Source organism: Bos javanicus, chromosome 1 (genome assembly GCF_032452875.1).
Source record: "Bos javanicus breed banteng chromosome 1, ARS-OSU_banteng_1.0, whole genome shotgun sequence".
Taxonomy (NCBI): domain Eukaryota; kingdom Metazoa; phylum Chordata; class Mammalia; order Artiodactyla; family Bovidae; genus Bos; species Bos javanicus.
The window spans coordinates 44,358,071-44,383,284 of record NC_083868.1 but is presented as its reverse complement, the minus strand read 5'-3'; the positions used below and the strand labels follow the sequence as shown (position 1 = coordinate 44,383,284).

At 41.6% G+C, this 25,214-nt stretch overlaps 1 protein-coding gene across 1 annotated transcript in view; it reads right to left on the bottom strand.

The window, feature by feature from the left end:
• COL8A1 (collagen type VIII alpha 1 chain) overlaps positions 1-25,214 on the bottom strand; it is a 170,888-nt gene that overhangs the window by 5,781 nt on the left and 139,893 nt on the right. Inside the window, exon 3 of the mRNA XM_061440409.1 lies at positions 1,617-1,947. Within this exon, the coding sequence (XP_061296393.1) occupies positions 1,617-1,944 (328 nt within the window). The 5' untranslated portion in view covers positions 1,945-1,947. The remainder of the gene's footprint in view (positions 1-1,616; positions 1,948-25,214) is intronic.

The window sequence follows — 25,214 nt, the reverse complement described above, 5'->3', positions numbered from 1 at the left end:
TGTCCCAAAGTCTTATTTTTAACCATTAGTTGCATCTTAATCCTGATGTTGTATTTTTCACTGACCTACTGTCAGGGAACAGAATAGAACCACAGAACTCATATTTTTTCTAAATTCCTCAGTTGCAATCTGGTACCCATCTGAATAAGTACAGGAAGTTTCAAAATCCAGGCAGGCCATTCAAGAAAGGAAGGAAAACAAATGACTGAGTAATCCCCCAAGTGGAATATCAGCTTCTAAAGAGAAGAAATATAGCTCCTAAAAGAAGGAAGTACTTCTTTTGTGCAGTGCAGATGCTTTATCCTCTGAGCCACCAGGGAAGCCCCCCAATAGACATTACTATATGTGACTAAGGTGTGCCATTTCTAAGCAGGGGTTGTGTAGCTCCTGTATCAAGGAGCATCTGGGGCAGGGTCATGTCATATTCATCAGGAATCCCCAGTGTCCAGCCCGTGCCTGGGGTACGCTCGGTCCTTACTTAAGCTTTGTCGAATGACCAGCTGTAGCACCTCAGAGTTCTTAGGCAGCTTTAGCATTTATTTAGTACTTACCTTATGTCATCAACTCTCTCAATAATCCTACTTTACAAATGAAGAAAAGTGGTTTCAGAGAGGTTGAATGACTAGGTTTCTCTCATTTCTGGCCTCTGGGCACCCAGACCTACGGGGTCCAAACCCCACAGTTCCCCGGAAGTAGAGCTCCTGCTTTTGCAGGGACCGTTGGGAATGGTGTCTGTTCCTCAAAGGGAATTGCTACTCAGATTGCAATTCCTTTCCTGCAAGTGTGAGGTTTCCTAGGTTTGTTATAAATGAACTGAGTGTATAAGAAAATGTCTCTTGGGAATTCTCTTGTGGTCCAGTGGTTAAAACTCAGCACTTTCACTGCCGAGGGCCCGGGGTTCAATCCCTAGTCGGGGGACTAAGATCCCATAAGCTGTGTGGTGCAGCCAAAAAAGAAAAAGAAAATGTCTCTCACAGTGATAGGTATTTAGCAGGTGTTGAATAACTAATGAATATGCCTAGAAAGTAATGGAGAGATTTTCAGGTATCATCTCTAGACTCTGTCTGTGCTCTTCAGGCTCCTTCTGTTGATTTATTGATTGACATGTGTAGCACCTTCGTTAGAGCTGTCTTAAAAGCACATTTATCTGGCATCTGGTTACATATGATTTTCTTTTTTAACACCGCAGATTCTTACCACATTTCTCTGCTAGTTCTGAAGACTGACGTCATATATATACATATATATATATATATTTTTTTTTTTTCAGTGCTTTATCCCTCAGCATTTAGCTGAGAGCCTGACACGGGAAGAGATGCTCATTAGTTGTATGTTTGAATAAAGAAATAATGAATAAGAGAATGAACTATTTGTTATTAAATCCATCTTGTGCCATTTGATGCTGTTGAAATAAAGCACAACATAAAATGGTAACTTTGTCTGTCTTTAAGAGTTGAACTTTTTCAAGGATAGAGTTTAGAACCCAGTAGGCATTTAATGAAAGTCAGACATAGAGGCTAAAATAAAAACACCCCAAATTTAGTTCTCGCCACCCCCACCTCATTACTTGGGATTTGGGGAGGCGGCTATTTTATAGCAGTACCGAGGTGTGTTACCTTTGCCTTTCTTGGGCGCTGCTTCCTTGCCCATCCTCGGTGCTGGCTGAACTTCCTTCCTATATTGGGGTAGGTGTGGATACTCTTTGCCATACTGCATGTGGGGCAGCTCCTTGCCCACGTTCAGGCCATCTTTGCCCAAAGGCATATGAGGTACTTGCTGGCCCAGGGGCTGGTATTGCGGAATTTGCGGTGGGATCTGAGCGGGAATTTGAGGTGGCAGCGGCTTGATTCCATAGTAGGCACCAGCTTGGATGAGCCGGATGGAGCCCACGGAAAGGGTGAGCAGGACCCCCAGCAGCTGCAGAGGGGAAGGCGGTCCAGCCATCACCTGTGGAGGAAGACACGCACCAAGACGGTGAAAACCAGCCGGCCAGGTGACCGGAGTTAACTTGAGAAAGAAAAGGAAGCGTACGTAGTCTTTATCAGCAGAAACTCATGAGTGGAGGACAAATGAAAAGGAAAATGTCACCTTTTGATAGAAAACGAACAAAATCCAGGAAAGAGTAGGATCTACCAAATGAAGGCAATTGGTGAGATTGTAGTCTATGGGTGGGGACTTCCCTGGTGGCTCAGTGGTAATCCGCTTCCCAATGTAGGACACGTGAGTTTGATCCCTGGTCCGGGAAGATGCCCTGGAGAAGGGAATGACAACCCATTCTAGTATTCTTGCCTGGAAAATTCCATGGACAGAGGAGCCTGGTGGGCTACAGTCCATAGGGTTGCAAAAGAGTCAGGCACAACTTAGTGACTAAACAAAAACAGGCTATGGGGAGCCTGCTAGTTGTCTCCGAACATGACCTCAGCCTTTTTCCATAGTACTGGCACCTCTGACTCTAAGCTGGAGCGAAGCAAGCCTAGACCATAGATGTTTCATTTAGATGTGGCCACGTGACAAAATTCTGGCCTGTTGGGTGTAGTTGTAATGGGCACCAGCTTCCAAAAAGGCTGTAAAGGGGAGTGGACATGTCTTGGGCTATAGAGTGAAAACTGTGTATTAAGGATGGCAGAGCAAAAAGCTTGAAGAAATCTCAGCCTTGGTTGAACTTGGTGGGGTTATAAGCATGTGTAAAGGTTAAAGAGCAAACAAGGATGATAAAAACCAAAGACATCTTCTGAATTGGAAAGAAAGTACTTCATGTGACAGCCCCCAAATGTCATTAAAAAAAAAAAACACCATTATAATTACATACACACAAGGATACCATTTCTTTCTTCTAATTGTGTACTGTGAAGTCATTTGTTTAGAATTCAGTTAATTTGACCTGGAGATCACTGAAGTTTAGCTTTGTACTATTATGAAAGAAAGGAGTTTTCAAAGCAAATTTGTTGCATAAATGAAAGATGTTTAACTACTCACAAGGATAAACTATTTTTAAGCCTTTTAATAGCACCCTTTGAAAATTAGTAATTAATAGAATAAATATAAATGCGGCTTATCTGTTTATTAAAAAGAGCTTGAGAAAACATCTGTTTGGAGACACCCGGGGCTGAAGATGAAACAGCCCAGGGAACTGCAGTTTTCACGAATTCCCACTAGAGGGCAAGTGTGATGCACATCAAAGTCAGCTCAATTACTCCCAGACCTAAAACCACACACAAAGCTTTGTTCTCATATCTCATTAAAGGACTTAAAACAGAGTGTCGTGGTAATGCTGCAGAGAGAGACAGACAGACAGGCACGGAGAGGAGGGGTGGGGGGCTGGAGGAGAAGTGGCAAGTTTCTCACAATGTTTAATGTAAATGTCTTCTGGAAAACTTTGAGTAAACTTGTGTCTACAAATTTTAATTTCCATTCTCCTGAAAGTTTGTTTTCTTTGCTTCTGCCTTACTTAATCCTGGATCTTAGTTTTCCACTTCTCAGAAAATGTGCGTTGACAATGCAACATCTTATTCAAGTCTAATGCTGAGAGTGTGAACAGACTATAGAACTGATTAATAAAAAGCACCTAACAAAATATTTAATAAGAACCTTTACCATTAAATTCATTGCATTACAATTTTTTAAAATATACTAATCATTTCTCCCCCTTCAGGGGGGAAAAAAATGAAGAAATATCTGTCAGCAAAAAGATTTATAAAACTTTCTCCATTTCATAAATCAGAATAGTCTTTAAGAACTATTTGTTTCAAGTGTACTATAAATGGGAGAAGACAGAAAGCTGTTATTTTATGTCCTTATAAGAATGATTAATTGTTATAAACCATTTAGAAAGAGTCACAAAATTAATATTGATTTATACTTGGCAATAGTCAAATTTATTTTAGATGAAAAAAGAACATCTGTTCTAAGTACTCAACCATGGCTTATTGAGTACTTAGCAGACACAGTGAGATACCTGTCCATGGATGACAAAGATAACTATAATATGGTCAATAAGTCCTGCCATCAAGAAACTTATACTGTTTTAGTAGGAGTGACAGATGTGTAACCTATTAATGAGTAGCAAAGGATATCAGGAAAAAGTAAAATTTCCTCTCACTTTTGTTCTTTAGTGTCTAAAATCCCTTCCTTTTGAAGTAACATTTTCCTTTGTATTTTCCCAGAGATAATCTGTGAAGATGCACATTTAATATGCACCCATTTAAGACAAACTACACTTATTCTACACACCACTATTCCTTACATTTTTCATGCAGAAGACCATAAATTCATCATAGTTTTGTGTATCTGAACAGATACGTTCAGCTTCTTCTTTTGTTAAAAATGAGACTCAATTGTTTTCTAAGCCCCATCTGATTCTAACATTCAGTGTCTCGGATAGTCATTAGAGAGTTGACAATGGTAATCCATACTAGAAATAACATGGTAATATCTGGTGATGTGTAACTTGGGACTTAATTCTACCTTTGGTCGTTAATGAGTTTCATTAGTAAACCCTAAACATGTTCTTTGTAATAAGTTAGCATGCCTGGTCCTTTACCTTTCCTTCAACTCAGTGGATGTGTTGGATTTACTTAATAATCTTCAAACCAGGACAGCCTAATGAAACACTGGAGAATTGGAAAGGGGCGAATTCCTAGAAGAAAGCCAGATGAATATCAAAGGCCCACTGGAATTCTGCTCGACTATGATTATTTCCTCTCACAGACTTGGCCTGTTTCTGCTGAAAACCACCCCTTTTGGTCTGCCATCTGCCATTTCTCTGGATCTTTATTTAAATAAACTTCGTTCAGTTTTAGTGCGAATATTTACATAGGGGCCCTGGTTAGAATTTAGCACTTGACTTATCCTTCCTCATTTCCCTCTTGTCCCTGAGGATATTTTTGGTGGTCAGAGTGTTGTGGAGGTTCTCCCCAGATCACTCAAAAGAACATCAGACTTGTGTAACGCTGTACAAGCACCTGGTAGGAAGAGGGAGCCTCAGAATTCCTGCTGGGAAGAAACGGTGGTAGTGGGTTTTCTTGCCTCTTCCCCGCCCCCACAAGGATGTAGAACACAAGAATCCTGTGAGTTCTATTTGATGTTTTCTTGGATTTCTATTTGGAAACTGATATGTGGTGTGTGTGCACGTGAGCATGAACATACATGCTGTGTGTGGACACTGGATTTTTGCCAGCCAGGCAGACTTAGTGATGGGTGTCATGTTATACATTGTAGAAGAAGCCCAAAGACCATGAGTTGAGGTGTAGCTTTGCCATTCTCCATGTTCATGACTTTCTGCAAGTCCCTTATCTTCACTGCGTCTCACTTTCTCTGTCTATAAAACAGAAATTATGATCTCCGCCTCTCCCACAGCAATGTTGAAGGGCATACATGATAATATGAATTCTTTGTAGGGCGAAAAGCACTATTCACATTTAAGTTATTATTAATGGAGTGTGACCAAAGAGACAAATCAAAACCAACTGAAACGTCAAAGACTTTCAAAGAAAGATGCTAGCCAAAGTAAATGTGAGGTTAACTGCAATAATGATAAACCTAACATGAAGAAAACAATAATGGCCATTAAAATGTACTTGTTAAAAATGGGAAAACAGAACAGCTGAACCAAGACAGTTATTCATTCTGGGGTGGGAGTTGCCAGTCCTAACATTCTGAACAGCCCTAAATGCTTCCCTATATTTGGGCTGGGCTGCTGCAGAGAGTTTCAGTTTCCTCATGTGAAACTTGCAATGTAAATAACAGAATAGCGTGATCTGTATTATTTTAGACACTCTTCAGCATTTTCTTAGGACGTTGATCCTCATGAGATTATGGCTTGCTGTCCGAAAGAATGTTTAAGTATTTAACTGAACTTCAAGTTCAGTTCAGTCGCTCAGTCGTGCCTGACTCTTTGCGATCCAACGGGCTGCAGCATGCCAGGCTTCCCTGTCCATCACCAACTCCTGGAGCTTGCTCAAACTCATGTCCATAGAGTTGGTGATGCCATCCAACCATCTCATCAATCCTTTTGCTAAATCCAACTCTCCCTTTCCCATGGACAACTTTCCCTTTCCCAGCATGTCTGTATGTGTATGTATGCATGTCCGTGTCCTCTGTGGTGCGGACTAGCCTTCTCTCATTCTGCTCCCAGTTGGTGTTCCTCTATGCCCTCTACTCACCCTGTCACACAGGGTTTGTAGTTCCTCAAGCCTTCAGATTCACACCTAAGAAGGGGAAAGTCAAGCAGCACCCTACGCCTCCAATATTCAGCAGGATTGTTTAGAAAATTCTCTCATGGTTGATTACACTTCTCGGGGCAATTCATTCACTACATATGGATATTTATGAGACAGCTACTAATCATTACAAACTGCTTGGAGATTGAAGAAAGAGAAGTGAATTATAGAGGTAAGTCCCTGATCTCATGAATGCACAGTCTAGCCTGGGGAGACATGTAATTAACAAGTTAAAAATAAGTTTTGTAATCTCAAGATTTTGGGGCTTCCCTGGTGGCTCAGTGGTAAAGAATTAGCCTACATTTCAGGAGATGTGGGTTCGATCCCTGGGTCAGGAAGATCCCTTGGAAGAGGAAATGGCAACGTACTCCAGTATTCTTGCCCGGAAAATACCACAGACAGGGCTATAGGCCGTGGGGTCGCAAAGAGTCAGACATGACTAAGCAACTAAACAGCAACACAACAACCTCAGATTTAAATGCTGTGAAGAAAACAACGGGAAAGGGTGTGAGATTGCCTTGGGGAGGCAGATGCTGTTTTGGAAGGGTGATAGGGGAAGACATGTCTGAGGAAGTAAGTTTTGGATAGAGGTGTGAGGATTGAAAGTTTTATTTATCTCTCTTTAAACACAATACTGGAAAAAAAAAAGAGTCCTATTAGTTACCAGAGATAGCTATATTAGTTACAAGGTAGTCTTATACAACATTCATTAATGTAAACCCTGTTTCAAAACTATTTCTTGTCTATGTCAGTCATCATTTTGACCTCTTTATTTAGGGTATCCTGTTCTCTCTAGAGGATTCTTATTCTATTTTTTTTTTTTTTTTTGCTGTGCCAGGGCTTAGTTTTTTGCTTAGCACTTGGGATCTCTGTTCTTCATTGTGGCATGTGGAGTCTTTAGTTGCAGCTCACGAACTGTTTTAGTTGCGGCATGTGGGATCTAGTTCCCTGAGCAGGGATCGAACCCGAGCTCCCTGCACTGGGAGCATGAAGTCCTAGCCACTGGACCACCAGGGAAGTCCCCAATCCTTATTCTTTTTAAATCCCTCTCCAGATTTCAGCCCAACTGTATTGGTTTGCTGGGGCTACAATAACAAAGGACCCCAGACTGAGTGACTGAGACAACAGAAATGTATTTCCTCACAATTCTGGAGGCTAGAAGTCCAAGATAAAGGTATTGGCAGGGTGAGTTTCTTCTGAGGCATCTCTCCTTGGGCTTGTAGATGACTGTCTACTCCCTGTGTCTTCACCTGCTCTTTCCTCTAATGTGTCTGTGTCTTAATCTCCTCTTTGTATAAGAACACCAGTCATGAGATTAGGGCCCACCCGTTTGGCCTCATTTTAACTTAATTTCCTCTTAAAGACCCTATCTCCAAATGCAGTCATGTTCTGAAGTATGGAAAATTAAGACTTTAGTATATTCCCCTCTTTTCAGGGGGACACAGCTCAGCCCATAACACGTATAATTCCTCTGTCGGCTCAATGCCTGCCTCTTCTGTAAAGTCTTCCCTACCTACCTCCTCAGACATCATTATTCTGCTAGCACTATTGAAAGTTTAACAAAGTTAAATGCAGTCCTAACCAACGTTATGCTTTTCTCTATTTTTTTCCACTAGACCTCAATATGATTGCGTTTCCTGAGAACAGGGAAAATGTGTGATATTCTTTGACTTCCTCAATATTTATCGATGAATCCTTACAATCAAAACTTGCAGTGTTGATAGGGGCTTTGCTGCTGCTGCTGCTAAGTCGCTTCAGTCGTGTCCAACTCTGTGCGACCCCATAGACGGCAGCCCACCAGGCTCCCCCGCCCCTGGGATTCTCCAGGCAAGAACACTGGAGTGGGTTGCCATTTCCTTCTCCAATGCATGAAAGTGAAAAGTGAAAGTGAAGTCGCTCAGTCGTGTCCGACTCTAGCGACCCCATGGACTGCAGCCTACCAGGCTCCTCCGGCCATGGGATTTTTTAGGCAAAAGTACTGGAGTGGGGTGCCATTGCCTTCTCCGGAAAGAGGCTTTAGAAAATATCAAATTCAGCCTCACTCCCAGTTTGGAATCCTTCCTATAACAGTTGTTGACAGAAGGCTTGCATGTTTCCTACTTGAATGTTAATTGTGATGGAAATATTCCTGAGGCAACTGACCACCTTCTTGTGCAGCTTTTTTTTTTTTTTTTGCAATTTTTATTATCTGAACAGCTTGTAGGGGAGACCTACCTTTTTTGATTCATAACTGGCTTGCACAGGTAGCTTACTTTTAGTGAGGGGTAGAGAAGGCTGAAAAAAAATGTATCCCCAAATTGGCTAAAGCAAAAGATAGATGGTCACATGATCTTTTATTGCCATGCCAATAAACCCACCTTAGGGTCATCAAAGTAGGGATATGTAACTTATTGCACAATTTATTAGTATTACAGGACATTAACAATTCTATGTTGAATAAACCAACTCAGGTTATGGTTTTGTTGCCCTTTAGAATATTAAAGGGCATATTGGAGAAGGCAATGGCACCCCACTCCAGTACTCTTGCCTGGAAAATCCCATGGATGGAGGAGCCTGGTGGGCTGCAGTTCACGGGGTCGCTAAGAGTTGGACACAACTGAGCTACTTCACTTTCACTTTTCACTTTCATGCATTGGAGAAGGAAATGGCAACCCACTCCAGTGTTCTTGCCTGGAGATCCCAGGGACGGTGGAGCCTGGTGGGCTGCCGTCTATGGGGTCCCACAGAGTCGGACGTGACTGAAGCGACTTAGCAGCAGCAGAATATTAACCAGTTTTGGTTAACATTCTAATATTAACCAGTATTCTAATGCTAATTTTGTCAAATTTAACATTATCTCAGCATATTTTTTATCTGCTCATTACAATGAAAAATGTAGAGTTTTAATATTTTATTTCAAATTGACTGTCCTTATTTAAAATTTTGACATATTCATGTACAAATTAAAATTGTGTTTTTAACATTTTGAGGATTATGCTTTGATGGGGATACAAATTACACAAAAACACAAATGTATGGTGTGTTGGGTGATATGGAGGAAAACAAAAGAGAGGGTGGTACAGATGTTGAGATGTTACTGTAGAAATTGAGCCTTCTGCACTTGGATGGGCTGGCACCTGGGTTTTAAAGAAAGATAGAAACAATACTAACAGAGGTACAGAGAGTTGCCTGGTTTGGAAGTCTGGAGGCGGTTGTGATTGCTGCATGACAAAGAGAGGAAAGAGGATCTCCAGGGGAGGAAGAGTCAAGACAGGAAAACATCATTTCAACTGAGCTCTTCTTGTTTATAATAGGATACCTATTATAAAATCCCTCCTTCATGTCCTCAGAGATGAAGAGACTCTTCTGTCTTTTTAAAAAAAACTTTAATTTTGTATTGGGGTATAGCTGTATTTTACCTTTTCATACTGTTCATGGGGTTCTCAAACCAGTCAATCCTAAAGAAATCAGTCCTGACTACTCATTGGAAGGACTGATGCTGAAGCTGAAACTTCAGTACTTTGGCCACCTGATGCGAAGAACTGACTCATCAGAAAAGACCTTGATGCTGGGAAAGATTGAGGGTGGGAGAAGGGGACGACAGAGGATGAGATGGTTGGATGGCATCACTGACTTGATGGACATGAGTTTGAGTAAACTTTGGGAGTTGGTGATGGACAGGGAAGCCTGGCATGCTGCAGTCCACAGGGTTGCAAAGAGTCGGACTGCGTAACTGAACTGAACTGAAATGATAGCTGTATTAACAACTTATTATGTATTACATTGTATTATGTATTACATTGTATTATGTATTAACAGAAGAGCTGACTCATTGGAAAAGACTCTGATGCTGGGAGGGATTGGGGGCAGGAGGAGAAGGGGACGACAGAGGATGAGATGGCCGGATGGCATCACTGACTCGATGGACGTGAGTCTCAGTGAACTCCGGGAATTGGTGATGGACAGGGAGGCCTGGCGTGCTGCAATTCATGGGGTTGCGAAGAGTCGGACACGACTGAGCGACTGAACGGAACTGAACTGATCGACAAACAATGTTGTGATAGTTTTAGGTGAATAGTGAAGGAACTTGGCCATACATATACATTCTCCCCCTGAATTCACCTCCCATCCAGGCTGCCACATAACACTGAGCAGAGATCCATGCAATTGGTCCTTGTTGGTTATCCATTTTAAATATAGCAGTATGTACACACTCATCCCAAACTCCCTAACTATTCCTTTCTTCATCCTTTCCCCCAGCAACCATAAGTGCATTCTCTAAGTCTGTGAGTCCCTTTTTGAAATTCTTATTCTTCTGATGATACCTTCAAAAAACCTAATTCTTTGGGGGGAATGGATTTTTGAGGGTAGGCATCTGGTTCTGTCACTTCATGGGAAAAAGATAGGGAAACAGTGGAAACAGAGTCAGACTTTATTTTTTGGGGGCTCCAAAATCACTGCAGATGGTGATTGCAGCCATGAAATTAAGACACTTACTTCTTGGAAGGAAAGTTGTGACCAATCTAGATAGCATATTCAAAAGCAGAGACATTACTTTGCCAACAAAGTTCTGTCTAGTCATAGCTATGGTTTTTCCAGTAGTCATGTATGGATGTGAGAGTTGGACTGTGAAGAAAGCTGAGTGCCGAAGAATTGATGCTTTTGAACTGTGGTGTTGGAGAAGACTCTTGAGAGTCCCTTGGACTGCAAGGAGATCCAACCAGTCCATCCTAAAGGAGATCAGTCCTGGGTGTTCATTGGAAGGACTGATGCTGAGGCTGAAACTCCAATACTTTGGCCTCCTCACGTGGAGAGTTGACTCATTGGAAAAGAACTTGATGCTGGGAGGGATTGGGGGCAGGAGGAGAAGGGGACGACAGAGGATGAGATGGCTGGATGGCATCACCAACTCGATGCACATGAGTTTGTGTGAACTCCGGGAGTTGGTGATGGATGGGGAGGCCTGGCGTGCTGCGATTCATGAGGTTGCAAAGAGTCAGACACGACTGAGTGACTGAACTGAACTGAACTGAGGCAAACAGTTCAGAACTGCTCCATATTAGCACTGGGCAAAATCAGTGACTATATTTGAGAAAACCAGAACTGAAGAATGGTTGGGGGAAGAAAGAAAATAAACATCCACGTTATAATAATATTAGCTACGTTTTTAAGCACTTACTTTATGCCAGTCCCATGAACATACTTCAGATACATTTCACTAATCTTTCATCCATTTACTAGGCTTTTTTTAATGCTAACCTCTTTCATATGGTATCTCCCCATCCTGTATTCATATATTAATAGTTGATTATTTTACTGAAATTCAAGACTGTTACATTCCAAGTTAGAAAGTTTAAATTCTTACTTGAAAAGAGACAAATATCATATGATATCACTTATGTGTGAAAACTAAAAAGTGATACAAATAAGCTTTTTTACAAAACAGAAATAGACTCAGACAGAAAACAAATTTATGTTTACCAAAGGGGAACAAGGGGAGGGGATAAATTAGGAGTTTGGAATTAAAATATATACACAACTATATATAAAGTAGATAACCAACAAGGAACTCCTGTATAGTACAGGGAGCTATACTAAGTATCTTTAATAACCTATAAAGGAAAGGAACCTCAAAAATAATATAATATATATATTATATATATATACATGTAAATTATATATAAATATATAAATTATATACATATAAATATAAATAAACTGAATCATTTTGCTACACACCTAAAACTAACACAACATTGTAAATCAACTATATTTCAATAAAATTTTTAAAAAGTATTTCTTATTTGATTATTGTTAGGAGATTCATCAATATATTAAATAACCAGGTACAGATCTAACTATATTTCCACTTCTCTCCATCTTGTCCTCCAAATTCCAAGGCTGCCTTTTTCATTGAAATAAAGAGTTTCCCTATTATATAGTTTAAGATCCTGGACTAGATCCCTTTTTGCTTTCTGGACTAGGGACACAAGCTTGGGAGGTATTAATAACAGCAAGGTGAGTAGGCTGAGATGGAACCCAGAGAAACTAAACCATCACATATTAGTTGATCAATCCAGTAGAGGCAGTGGGCAGAAAATCCAATAAGCATTCATTAGTTTTAGTCAATCTGCCCAATTATACGGACTGATGCATATATAAAACTGAACTTGAATATGTGCCTCACTGATGAATCCTGAATCTACTATAATTAAGCGGAGCCAACAACCCCACCTACTAGCCATAGGCAGAGCGTGACCTCTCTGGACTTAGAACTTGAGATGTCAATTAGGTTGTGTCCTTTGCCCTAGAAATGGGCCACCCACATAACCCCTCTGAAACGATGGCCAACCACCACATTCCACAAGTCCTCCAGAAGAGATTTCACAACCTTCGCAAATAACCAACTGCAGGCTTCACAGACCTGCATTTCCTAACATCTAATCTGAATCTTACTTGCTGAACTTTAAACTCATTTCCTCTTTTGTATTCTCAAAGGAGGTGGGAAACATCTGGAGAAAATTTTTCTTAAAATAATAGCTCACATACTTGAAGTCTGCAATTAACTCCTTTTGTTTCTCTAACTGGGATCACGTCAGCTGCCAAAGAGTTTCTAAAACACTTGAGAGAACCCCTAAAAGGGAAGTGCTAAAGCAGAATCCTGTCTTGTTTTGTTTAGCTTTTCTTCCCATAATGAGAAGACATCATCATTGATAGTACCTAAATGCTGGTTCTGACCTGAGCAAGTCACTACCCTAAGTGGGCAGCCATTTCCTCATTTGCAGAATCGGGACACTAGCTAGATGGTCTCAAGTTTCCCTCTAGCCCTAAAATGCTAGGGTAGCTGTGAACCTGAATAACAAGTCCACACTTCATGGACAAATGCTCTCATGAAGGTGCATGCTTAAGCCTTTTGCATGTCATCTCACACATCTGGTTACTTTTCAGTATTTTACTCTCCTCATCTTCTTACAGGTGAAGATGGAGCAGGAAGAGTTTGAAGAGCCCCCTGCAAGTATCCCTCTGATGAAATAAGCTATACCTGACAAGAAACCAAAGAAAGAACCTAAATAAGAAATAACATTTACAGAGAAGACAGTGGTTTATAACTTTTTAATACCATATTCAAAGATTTACTAAAAATGGAAGCTTAATGAGAAATCTTTAAAAAAGTGGCTATAAATGAAAAAAACCTTTTTATAATATAATAGGCTCAAAATGTCCCCTAGAGTCCCTCAGCAAGGATTGATGTATGCCTCCTGTCATAGGAATGACAAATGAATACAAAGTATGTATCCCAGGAAGGAGAAGTAGGCAGTGAATAAGTATAACGTAGAAAAATGGAAGATCCAAAATTTAGAGGCAGGTCTTTAGTAGACAAAGAGGAGAGCTTCCCAGGAATAAAGCTTTCCCCATCCCATGAGCTGGGAATGTGTAGCAAGGCAAATTCCTTCCTGGTGTGACCCAAGAAGGGCTGGAAAGACCTCTACCATTCACACAAGCATCTTTCTGCCTTCTCTGCACTACTATGGTTTGTGTAAATGACACGATGTAAAATAATGTGATTTCAGGCCGTTGCAATGGAGAGACAAGTGTGAGGAAGTCTTTTCTGACGTAATCCATTGAACTGGACATTGTGAAAATATTTATCATGAGCAAATAACTATAATAATGTATTTTGTAAAATATAAATATCATGTACATGGAAGTACAAAGTTCCAGTTATGAGCTAAATAAGTTCACATGATAAATGCAATTAACACTGCTGTATGTTATGTGTGAAAGTCATTAGAGAAGTAAATCCTAAGAGCTCTGATCACAAGGAAAATTTTTTTTTTCTTTTATATCTTTATGAGATGATGAATGTTCACTCAGCCTCTGCAGGAATCATTTCATGATGTATGTAAATCAAATCATTGTGCTCTATACCTTAAACTTATACAGTACTGTGTGTCAGTTATATCTCAGTAAAATTATAAGGAAAACAATGTAAATTTCATGGAACATTTGTTCACTGCAGACACCTTCATTTCATCCTGAACTCTTGTATAGACCAATGGGATTACAAATGAATTTTAACCAAACAAAATTCAGCAATGTCCTTGTCACATGCATAGTTAAAATTTGGTAGTTGTGGTAGAAGTTGTTCTTTATAAATAACATGAATGAGTTGAATAAAGTAAAATGAAAAAAATTATACTCATTCCCAAAATATCTAAGGCTACAGAGATTAGAAAGTTTAAACCAAGTTTGGTAAAAAGACAAAGGCATATATCTTGTTTCCTGAATGACCTTTTTCTGTGTCTTGAACTTGTAGAAGTTGGGGTCCTAGGGTAGCCTCTAGATGTAGGTCCTAGGGTAGCCTCTAGGTGTGAGTCCTGGAGTCACCTCTAGATGTGGGAGGGAGTGATTGGGAGGAAGAGCTGGCTTGTCTTTAGACTCCACCTTTTCCTGAGGAAGGCTGCCATATTAGAAGCTCCTGCCTTGTCTACTTTTCTGTAGTTCTGCATATTCTTCTAGATGCTTCACCATTGCTCAGCATCTTACTCAAGAAAAGTTGAGAGATTAGGTGACACTCAAATGAGGTAGTTCTGGTCGAAGTTTTGAAAACTGAGAAAGTTGAAATATAAAGCGCAGCAGGGTCAGCTCCCAGCCAGCATGGGCACTCCCTGGAAGCAGGGGGCCGGGAGTGCTTTGCCACGCGGATGTTGCTCCCAGTGCTTTCCTAGGATGTTGGCAAGGAAGGACTGACAAGTACAGAAAGGTCTCCTGTCTCTGCCCCATTCTGGCTGGCACTTAGCATTTACTCTATCAGCATATCCAGAAGCTGAAGCAAGCAATTTCCCATGCTAGCGTTTTCTTTTTATTAACCAGCCATTATGGAAGTAGACTGTTCATTTTGGTATTTTTATAGGAAATTGTGAAATAAACAAAAATTCCCTCAACTGAGCAACAAATCCTAGCCTCTCCTATCTTTCATAATACTAAAATACTTACTAATGGAATTACTATATGGGTACACAGGTGTCTTCGTGGATAGAAAAGCAAGAGATAGAGGACGTGAAGCAGCCAATTAACATTTTTTCCCCCACTTTTGAACTAGTGATTTAGGGGATTCAGTTGTTGAAGTCTTATTTAGCTAAAATTACTTTGAGTCACATAACCTTGAATGACTTGATGTTAAAAGTTAAGCTCTAGAGTTTCTATCACACATGGGTGAAACATTAAATCAAATCAACAGCACTTGGAAATAAAAATAATTAATAAATTTCTTTAAAAATTGCTCCTCCCTCATGCCCACACATATTCACTTGGCTAATCTCCAGTCAGAACAGCAATCCTATTAAAGTTGCAACGTGTACCCCTGGAAATTTCTGAATTATATAAGAAGTAAAAAAAAAAAAAAAACAAAGAAAACCTCGACAATTTCTCGGGCAGTAAAAATGTGAATTTGTTCTTTCTCTGTTGCATGGTTTAAGAGTAGCAGAGATCATTCCATAGGACTGTTCCCAAAAATGAATTTAAATATGAAAAAAATTTCGCTTTCAACCTGGGGCTAAGCCTAAAACGCCAAGCTGTGATAAATTGTCAGCCACAGAGAGGGCAGTCTCTAAATCCACCACTTTTCAACCGTGGCTTCATCTAGATAATTAGCCTGTGTGGTAGCATCCTGTCCTTTGAACACAGGCAAAGTGCTGAGGCAACAAAACCACAGCTATCTTGGTATTGGAAGTTCTACTTCTTTTGGGGTGGAATTTATTTTGAGGGAGAAAGAGATGGATGTGCTGTCTGGGAGGAAAATCATAAGGTTTTCACAGTTAATCCACCAAACATTTTTCAGAGAAAATGGAAGTGGGGAAAGGAAAGGACAAGGAATTATGTAACAAATGCCGGTTCTTGGAAATGCCAAAGTGGAGGAGGTTGGGAGTGTGGAAGAGACTTTCGGTTTTCTGTTTTTTTTTGTTTATTTTTTTGAGCAAACCTCCGCTACAGGGCACAAAGAATTCACGAAAAAATGAGGGATTGCTCTGATAACCATGCTTCACAAATGCCATTTTTTAGGACTTGGTGGGAATCGGAAACTGGAGATGAGAGACGTGGGGTATATGTAGCCACTTCTCTGTCATGGATATATTCCTGTACTTTTCAGGCCCGCCTCTTCCTAAACTGTAAGATGAGGGGAATGAATTAGAAGGGGAGGGAGTCCAAATACCTGGAGGAAGCAGGGAGATGGGGGAGCGAGTGGAGTTGGCTAGCCAAAGTTTGCGGTGAACTGGGGAGCATTGCCCTGTCTAACAGGGCAGAAGTTGAACTACTCACTTGTGTGCCTGGTTTGGGTAGGTTTTCCAGTTTTTCAAGACAAAGCCACAAATTGGGACATTTTGTAAAACCCCTTCATCTTGAAATTTTGGGTTGATTTAAAAAAAAATAATGTCTGGTAGAAAAAAGAAATAGCTCTCTGCAGACAGAATCCAAACTTTAGGCTGCTGCATGCCTTTGGTGTCAGATGGTTTCTAACATATCTCTCGTTAGAAAATATTGTATAGGGGATTCCCTTGCCTTTATTTGCTACAGTTTCTAACTCCTGGCATTGTTTCTCTCTACTGTGACTGTTGATTAGTTTAATTATTAATATTAAACCCAACACTTTGTACATTGAACTTTTAGGCACTACCGTGCTAGTGGCCGGGACTTTCCAGGTGGCACTAGTGGTAAAGAACCTGCCTGCCAATGCAGGTAGATAAAAGAGACATGGGTTCAATCCCTGGGTCAGGAAGATCTCCTGGAGATGGGCAAGGCAATCCACTCCAGTATTCTTGCCTAGAGAATCCCATGGACAGAGGAGTCTTGCAGGCTGTAGTCCACAGGGTCATACAGAGTTGGACATGACTGAAGAGATTGAACCCACACGTTAGTGGCTGGCGATGTATAAAAATAACTGAAATACAAGGACCTACTCTCAAGAAGTTTCTAGTCAACTGTTGAAAGTTAGATCTTAATCTGGTGTAAGTGCTTCAATAGAGACAAAAAAAAAAAAAAAAAAAGACTTCAACCTGATTGTGATGTATGGGTGGCAGGGTTGGTCAGACACAAGGTCTTTGAGGGACAGTGTTAGAACTAAGGTTTGAGGAATAAATGGGCATTGTTTAGCAGAGTAAAGAGGGAAGTAGAGGCTATAATCCAGAAACAGATGTTGGCAGCTACAACAGTTAAAGGGCAGCTGTAGTGGAGAATGGTTGAGAGCAGCAGCCCTGAGCTGACCTGCTTGACTTAAATCCTAATCACGTGCCTTCTAATTCGATCTAGCTCTGTGATTAACCTCTCAGTGCCTCCATTTCCTCATGATAAATTGGGGATGATAATAGCATTGTCTCACGAGGCTATTGAGGATGGGAAGAGAGTTAATACAAGTAAAATGCTGAGAACTGTGCTCAGATGTGGCTAGCATTATATAGGTAGGTGTTAGCTACTATTTAGAGGAGGAGTGGAAGGGGGAAGGAGGAGAAGCAGGGGAGAGGATTCTGAGCATATAGTTCCACACACTTAACTTTATTGCAGTCCTGTTTCTGAACAGTTTGAAAAGACTTTTGTCTTTACTTTGCTCCTGACCTATTATAAAAACTAGGCTGCCCAACTGTCCCATTGCCTGAGATACCAAGACAGGTCAGGTAACAAAAGAGCCTACTGTGTGGATAACAAGTAGTGTCAGAATTGCTGCCGCTCAGTGCAGCCTGGGCCCCCACCTGCTGGTCACGTGAGCACTAGTTCAAATTCTGGGTCTCTTCCTGCTTCGTATCCCACACAGTACTGGCCACTCTGCAGCCTATTGACTAAGAAGGGCTTTGGCTATGAAATTCAGAGAAGCAAAGACATTTCTCTAGGCAGTGGTAGTAGAAAGTTGGCCTTGTGGGAGCAGCTATAGGATTTAGGATATATCTTACTATTGAAGGAAGTAAGATTCACAAGTAATAATAGAATTATTTTCAGGTCAGAAAAATAATCACCTTACAATCACTTTCTTTAGAAGCTTAATCTTTTCATACTATTTTCAGGGAGTTTAGGAATAATAATAATATTTGAATTCACATTTATTTAGTGTTTACCCTTTTATCAGCCAGACAGGACTGAGCAACTTTCACTTTCACTTTCTGCCACTAGAATGGTATCATCTACGTATCTGAGGCTGTTGATATTTCTTCTGGCAATCTTGATTTCAGTTTGTGATTCATCCAGCCCGGCATTTCACATGATGTACTCTGCACATAAGCTAAATAAGCAGAGCAACAATATATAGCCTTGACGTACTCCTTTCCCAATTTGGAACCAGGAACCAGAACTAAATTCTTAAAGAGACGGGAATATCAGACCACTTTACCTGGCTCCTGAGAAACACATATATAGGTCAAGAAGCAACAGTTAGAACCAATGTGGAACAACGGCCTGGTTCCAAATTGGGAAAGGAGAACGTCAAGGCTATATATTGTTGCTCTGCTTATTTAGCTTATGTGCAGAGTACATCATGTGAAATGCCGGGCTGGATGAATCACAAACTGAAATCAAGATTGCCAGAAGAAATATCAACAGCCTCAGATACGTAGATGATACCATTCTAGTGGCAGAAAGTGAAAGTGAAAGTTGCTCAGTCCTGTCTGGCTCTTTGCCACCCCATGGATTATGCAGTCCATGGAATTCTCCAGGCCAGAATACTGGAGTGGGTAGCCTTTCCCTTCTTCAGGGGATCTTCCCAACCCAGGGATTGAACCCAGGTCTCCCACATTGCAAGCAGATTCTTTACCAGCTGAACAACCACGGAAGTGAAGAGGAACTAAAAAACCTTTGATGAGGGTGAAAGAAGAGAGTGAAAAGCTGGCTTAAAACTCAACATTCAAAATACAAAGATCATGGCATTTGGTCCCATCACTTCATGTCAAATAGAAGGGGAAAAGGTAGAAGCAGTGACAGACTTTATATTCTTGGGCTCCAAGATCACTGCAGACAGTGACTGTAGCCATGAAATTAAATGATGCTTGCTCCTCAGAGGAGAAGGCAATGGCAACCCACTCCAGTACTCTTGCCTGGAAAATCCCATGGACTGAGGAGCCTGGAAGGCTTCAGCCCATGGTGTCGCTAAGAGTCGGACACGACTGAACGACTTCACTTTCACTCACTTTCACGCATTGGAGAAGGAAATGGCAACCCACTCCAGTGTTCTTGCCTGGAGAATCCCAGGGATGGGTGAGCCTGGTGGGCTGCCGTCTCTGGGGTCGCACAGAGTCGGACACGACTGAAGCGAGTTAGCAGCAGCTCCTCGGAAGGAAAGCTATGAGAAACCTGGACAGTGTATTAAAAGAGCAGATACATCACTTTGCCAGCAAACGTCTGTATAGTCAAAGCTATGGTTTTTCCAGTAGTCATGTACAGATGTGAGAGCTGGACCATAAAGAAGGCTGTGTGTGAGTATGCTAGTTGATCAGTTGTGGTATCCAACTCTTTGCAACCCCAGGGACTTAGCCTGCCAGGCTCCTCTGCCCTTGGAATTCTCCAGACAAGAATGGGTTGCCATTCCCTTCTCCAGGGGATCTTCCTGACCCAGGGATCGAACCTGATTCTCCTGCATTGCAGGCAGATTCTTTACCAATTGAGCCACCAGGGAAGAATGCTTAGTGCTGAAGAACTGATGCTTTTGAACTGTGGTATTGGAGAAGACTCTTGAGAGTTCCTTGGACAGCAAGGAGATCAAACTAGTCCATCCTAAAGGAAATCCATCCTGAATATTCATTAGAAGGGCTGATGCTGAAGCTCCAATACTTTGGCCACCTATTAGAAAGAGCCAACTCAGTGGAAAAGACCCTGATGCTGGGAAAGATTGAGGGCAAGAGGAGAAGGGGATGGCAGAGGATGAGATGGTTCAATAGCATAACAAACTCAATGGACATGAGTTAGAGCGAAATCTGGGAGATAGTGAAGGACAGAGAAGCCTGGAGTGCTGTAATCCATAGGGTCACAAAGAGTTGGACACAATTTAGCAACTAATCAACAACAACAAATATTTTAAGACTTTTGTCTGAAAGATGCATATCATTCCCACCATAGATCCTTGCTGAATTCAAGATTATGTTGGGTTTTGGCTTCTCTGGTAGCTCAGATGGTAAAGAATCTGCCTATAAAGCAGGAGACTTGGCATCATTTCCTGGGTAGGGAAGATCCCCTGGGGAAGGGAATGGCAACCCACTCCAGGCAACCAGGTAAGTATTCTTGCCTGGAGAATCCCATGGACAGAGGAGCCTGAGGGCTATAGTGCATGGGGTTGCAAAGAGTTGAACACAACTGAGCAACTAACACTTTCACTTTTATATCTGAAAAAAGACAGACTCAATTCAATTTATGCTTCTTTTATGGTTAGTGCAAAGTAGTAACCTCAAATTCAAAATACCAAATAAATCTCTAAGCATTTTTTAGCCATGAACACTTATTTCAATAGAAAATATTAATTTCCCTCCAAATGAAATTTGCAATGTATTTTATTTTGAACATGGTGGTAAATTCTAGGAGCTGGTTATGGGGGCAGGAAGTTCCATATAAGAGCACTCTTAAGTGTCTGAAACCCTGGCGTCAGACGTTTGCCTTTGGGAATTCTCTGCACCTAGTTCATAACTGTGGACAAAGTAGGCTTTATGAAGCTTGTTGAACAAGTATATGAATGGTACCATATTTTCATTCCTTCCTCTCCTGCCTTTTCTAAATGTTCAAATAAGGTCTTAGGTGATGTGAAGGCTGAGAGAACTACGGTTTCTGAATACTGGATCAACATAATTCTGTCTTCTGTTTTTATTCTCACTCCTGATTTTGTGTTCTAGTGTCTGCTGCCAAATCACAAGAAGGAAAAATCCTACATAATAGCCTTTCTGCCTTAAAAGTTAATTGAGTGCTCTTTTTGATTTAACAATAACAAACTCTGTAAAGATGGGGAAGGGTTGGCTGAAGGTAACCTAGTCTCGAGGTTGGTGATTATTGTCATTCATCATAGGATGCTTGTTAGAGTCTCTATGGCTGCTCTATAGAAGGTCTTAGACTTGGCCTGAGTTGAATGACAGAATCATGGAAGCAGTTTTGTGAATCCTCTGTCTTAACATTCAACTTAGGACTCTGGAGCTCAAGTGAAAAATCTCTGAAGTTCTCGCTCTCTATAAAAGTAAACTTTGAGCCTCCACTTCCTTGTTTGGAAAACCAAGAGTGTCACATTAAATGATCCTTAATGTTCCTTTCAAGTCTAAAGACTCACTGTCCTTGGCTCTACCCAGTTCAGTCCTTTTCTGTTCTGTCCTTATTATGCCAGATGCTGCAAAGTGTCAGGCAACAGGCTGTGGAGTCAAGTATTAACATGAAATTGGATGGAAGGTGAGGAGGAGGAGGAGGGATGGACATGTGATGACTCCATACTCATGTGAACGCTTCAATAACACTTCACAAAGTCCCACGGTTCTTTTCTCTGGGATGGCCCGTATCACGGGCCACATCCTTGCCCTGAATTGCCGTGGAAACCGGCCAAGACACATTACTAAGCACCCTCTCACTTTCTTACACAGGATGACTCGCCAGACTTATTTTCTTTGCTTTCTCCTCCTGCTGGTTTATGGTGCTCTCTTATGTAGCAATAAAACTCTTGGAGAGTCCTTTCAGGGGTGAATGAATGCCACTTAAGAATATTTCTGTTAGCTGCTCTTTGATGGTTCTGCTCGAAAATAAAGTGGGAGTTGGGGCAGCTTGGTTCTTATTGAAGTTTTCCTTCCCTTTGCTTTAACATTACCATTGCTGAAACTCTTAAGTTACACTCCAACGGAGTTTTGCTAACAATAAAAAATGTCTGGAAGATACTGTCAAACAACAAACTCACCATCTTTCAATAATTTTTCCCCCCATTGGAAAAGTATTTGCATTATAAAGAGGCCCAGCCTGGCCTGTGTGAACTTCCCTTGTATCCCTTTTAAATATTCAAATTTATAAATAATAAATAGAAAGTGTGACTAAATTCCAGTAAGCAAAGCACTATCTTGTTCTCCACCCTAATAGCAAACAGATTAAGGATCAGGTGTCACGATCCCATTTCAGTTTTGTGTAGTCTATAATTTATTTTTACTTTCTCCATGTTTTGTTTTAAATTGTATTAATTCATCTGAATCTTATACTTAATCTGTGTCTGCTCTGGAACAGAACATCCTATGGCTTCAGTTTCCCCTTCTCACAGTTCCAGCCCTGGGAGCTGGAAAATAGTGGTGTTTGTCCTGAGCTCGACACTTGTCTCTGTGTGGCCTTGGGTAAGCCACTCAGCTTTGGTAGGCTTCTAGCTTCTCTGCTGTAAGATTAATAGAATCTGGATATTGAGGGGGAAAAAAAGCTCAGGAGAGAGAGGGCTTCAGTTACTGCCATAGAAATTACCACCAAAATAAACTATTTTCATTTTTTCCTTCTTTGGTTTGTTTAATAAGTGATGTTGACCAGATGACATGCAATGAGGATTGGGGCGGTGTCACCATGACCCTTGACCCATTTCACTGAGGTCATTACCACACACCACTTTAATTTTCTTATTTATCCCATTCCACAAACATTTTTTGAACCCCCATGCTAGGGACCATGAAAGATTCAAGCACAACTAAGATATCACTTGCACCTCAATGACATGCATGCTAAGTCGCTTCAGTCGAGTGCAACTTTGTGTGACCCCATGGACTGTAGCCCAGCCAGGCTTCTCTGTCCATGAGATTCTCTGGGCAAGAATATTGGAATGGGTTGCCATTTCCTTCTCCAGGGGATCTTCCCTGACCCAGGGATCGAATTTGAGTCTCTTATATCTCTTGCATTGGCAGGCAGGTTCTTTGCCACACCTCAATGGCAACCCAAGACAAAGACAAAGTCTGAAAAAAATGCAAAGAAACTGATCTTGCTTCCTGTCTTGATCCTACTTCCTATTTACCCCTTTTCTCTTATACTTTTCTCTCCCCTTTTCCTTGTCCTTTCCCAACTCTATCCCTAATTGTTTTTTCTTTTCCAGGTTTTTGATTCCCACTTGGTGGTTACAATTTAATCAGCCCAGTTTGAACCTGCTTCTGTGTGCTTAGTCCCTCAGTTGTGTCTGACTCTGCGAGTTCACGGACTGGATCCCGTCAGGCTCCTTTGTCCATGAGGATTCTCCAGGCAAGAATGCTGGAGTGGGTTGCCATGCTCTCCTCCGGGGGATCTTCCCAATCCATGGATCAAACCCACATCTCCTGCATTGCAGGTGAATTCTTTACTAGTTGAGCCATCAAGGAAGTCCAGTCTTTTGAACCTAAGACTGAATAAAAGCTAATATGTTCAAAGGCTACAGTGGGGCACAGGAACCAAATCATCTTCTCTCTTCACTAGATTCAAGGGCAGAGTTCATATAAGTAAGGACGAAATGCCATATGGAATGACTAGGGTGGCTTTAAAAGGCACCCATCCCCACTTGGGACCAAAATGCCTCCTCCATAAGTCTGCAGAGTACCTGAAATTTCTGTTAAAGTTCCTGAACCTGGGAAAACTGATACATTCCAGAGATTTTTTATGACAGATGATTGATCTATAACACAGAACAAACAGGGCCCAAGGCACTGGGACTCAGGCAGTTTAGAAGAATGGGGCCTGGACAGTTTAGGAGCTCTGGGGGTTGCCCTAGCTGGGAATGGGTAGATAGTAAGATGGAGGTACAAGGTAATAGGTATTTTGAGGAAGTCAGAGGCATGAGATAGAAGCGTGAAGCTTAGTCTTCCCATGAAGAATCTCTAGCAGCTCCTGGAGAGAAGGGCTGGTCCTGATGGCCCACGAAATCGTGTCTACCACATCACCACTGAGAGGCAGAGCTCATGTGTTCAAGAAAGATTCTCTCCAGTAAAGTTCCAAGGAAACTGACTATAGCCCAGGCACGGCATGCTTGAGATGAACAACCTTGGTCATTTGCAAGACTCAGACCCCAGCCCTCCTTTCCCCCAAACCCCTGGAGTGGGTTGCCATGCCCTCCTCCAGGGGATCTTCCCAACCCAGGTATCGAACCCAGGTCTCCTGCATTGCGGGTGGATTGCAGGAGAGGGACTTGTTTCTCAGACATGCACACAGATGGGGCAAATCCTGCCAGCATCTCACTGTACTGTTTAGCTGGAGGTGCAAGGCTAGGACCTGTCTGCCCGAGAAGAGATGTGTCAGTGCTCCCCTCAGCCATGATTGCTGCGTATCCAGGAGGGGGCTGGAGCCAAAGTTCTGCCACATCATTGAGCTATTTGATCTCAGTCTCTGATCACACCAGGGGAAGGGCTGGTGCGTCCCTAGTCACACAGTTTAAATGCCTCACAGGCCAAGAGCAGTTTCTTCTCTGGAAATCTGACTTTCAGGCCTGCTGGAATTTTATGTATGACCCTTGCCTGGAACGTGCCAAGGACAAGGGGAGACCCTCACACCTGTTACTGCTCCTCTGTTTGTAAATTTTCCCTAAAACACTCCTTGGTCATTTGTCTTTCTTTGCACAACAACTTCCACATCCTCCCCCAGGGCTCAGTTGGGGACGGAATTCTATGATATAAAGAATGCAGAGCGATGCTTTCACCCGTTAATTACCTAATTCATTGATTCATCCATTCAACATTGTTCGGTGCTTAGCAAGTGCCAGGTGCTGTAGACACAACAGTACGTGGAGAATGAGGTCCCTGTCCTGGAATGACTCACAGTCTAGAGCGGTTGGCTAGCTGAGCAGGCGACGGCTCAGACTCCTTCCCTGGCTCAGTTTCCATCTCTGTGAAATTAGTCACAAGGAAACATTCAACTCCTGTTCATGTGTGCTGGGCTGACCAACTCGGAGGATAACTGCCAGCAGTTTTACAATCCCATGCTGGCTTCTCTCCACCTTCCAGTGTGTGATTGGGCTTCTTCTACACTCTAGTCCTTGATGTGTATCCACTAAAAACAAGCTTATTTTAATATCAGTCTCAACAAGACTTGCGAAGA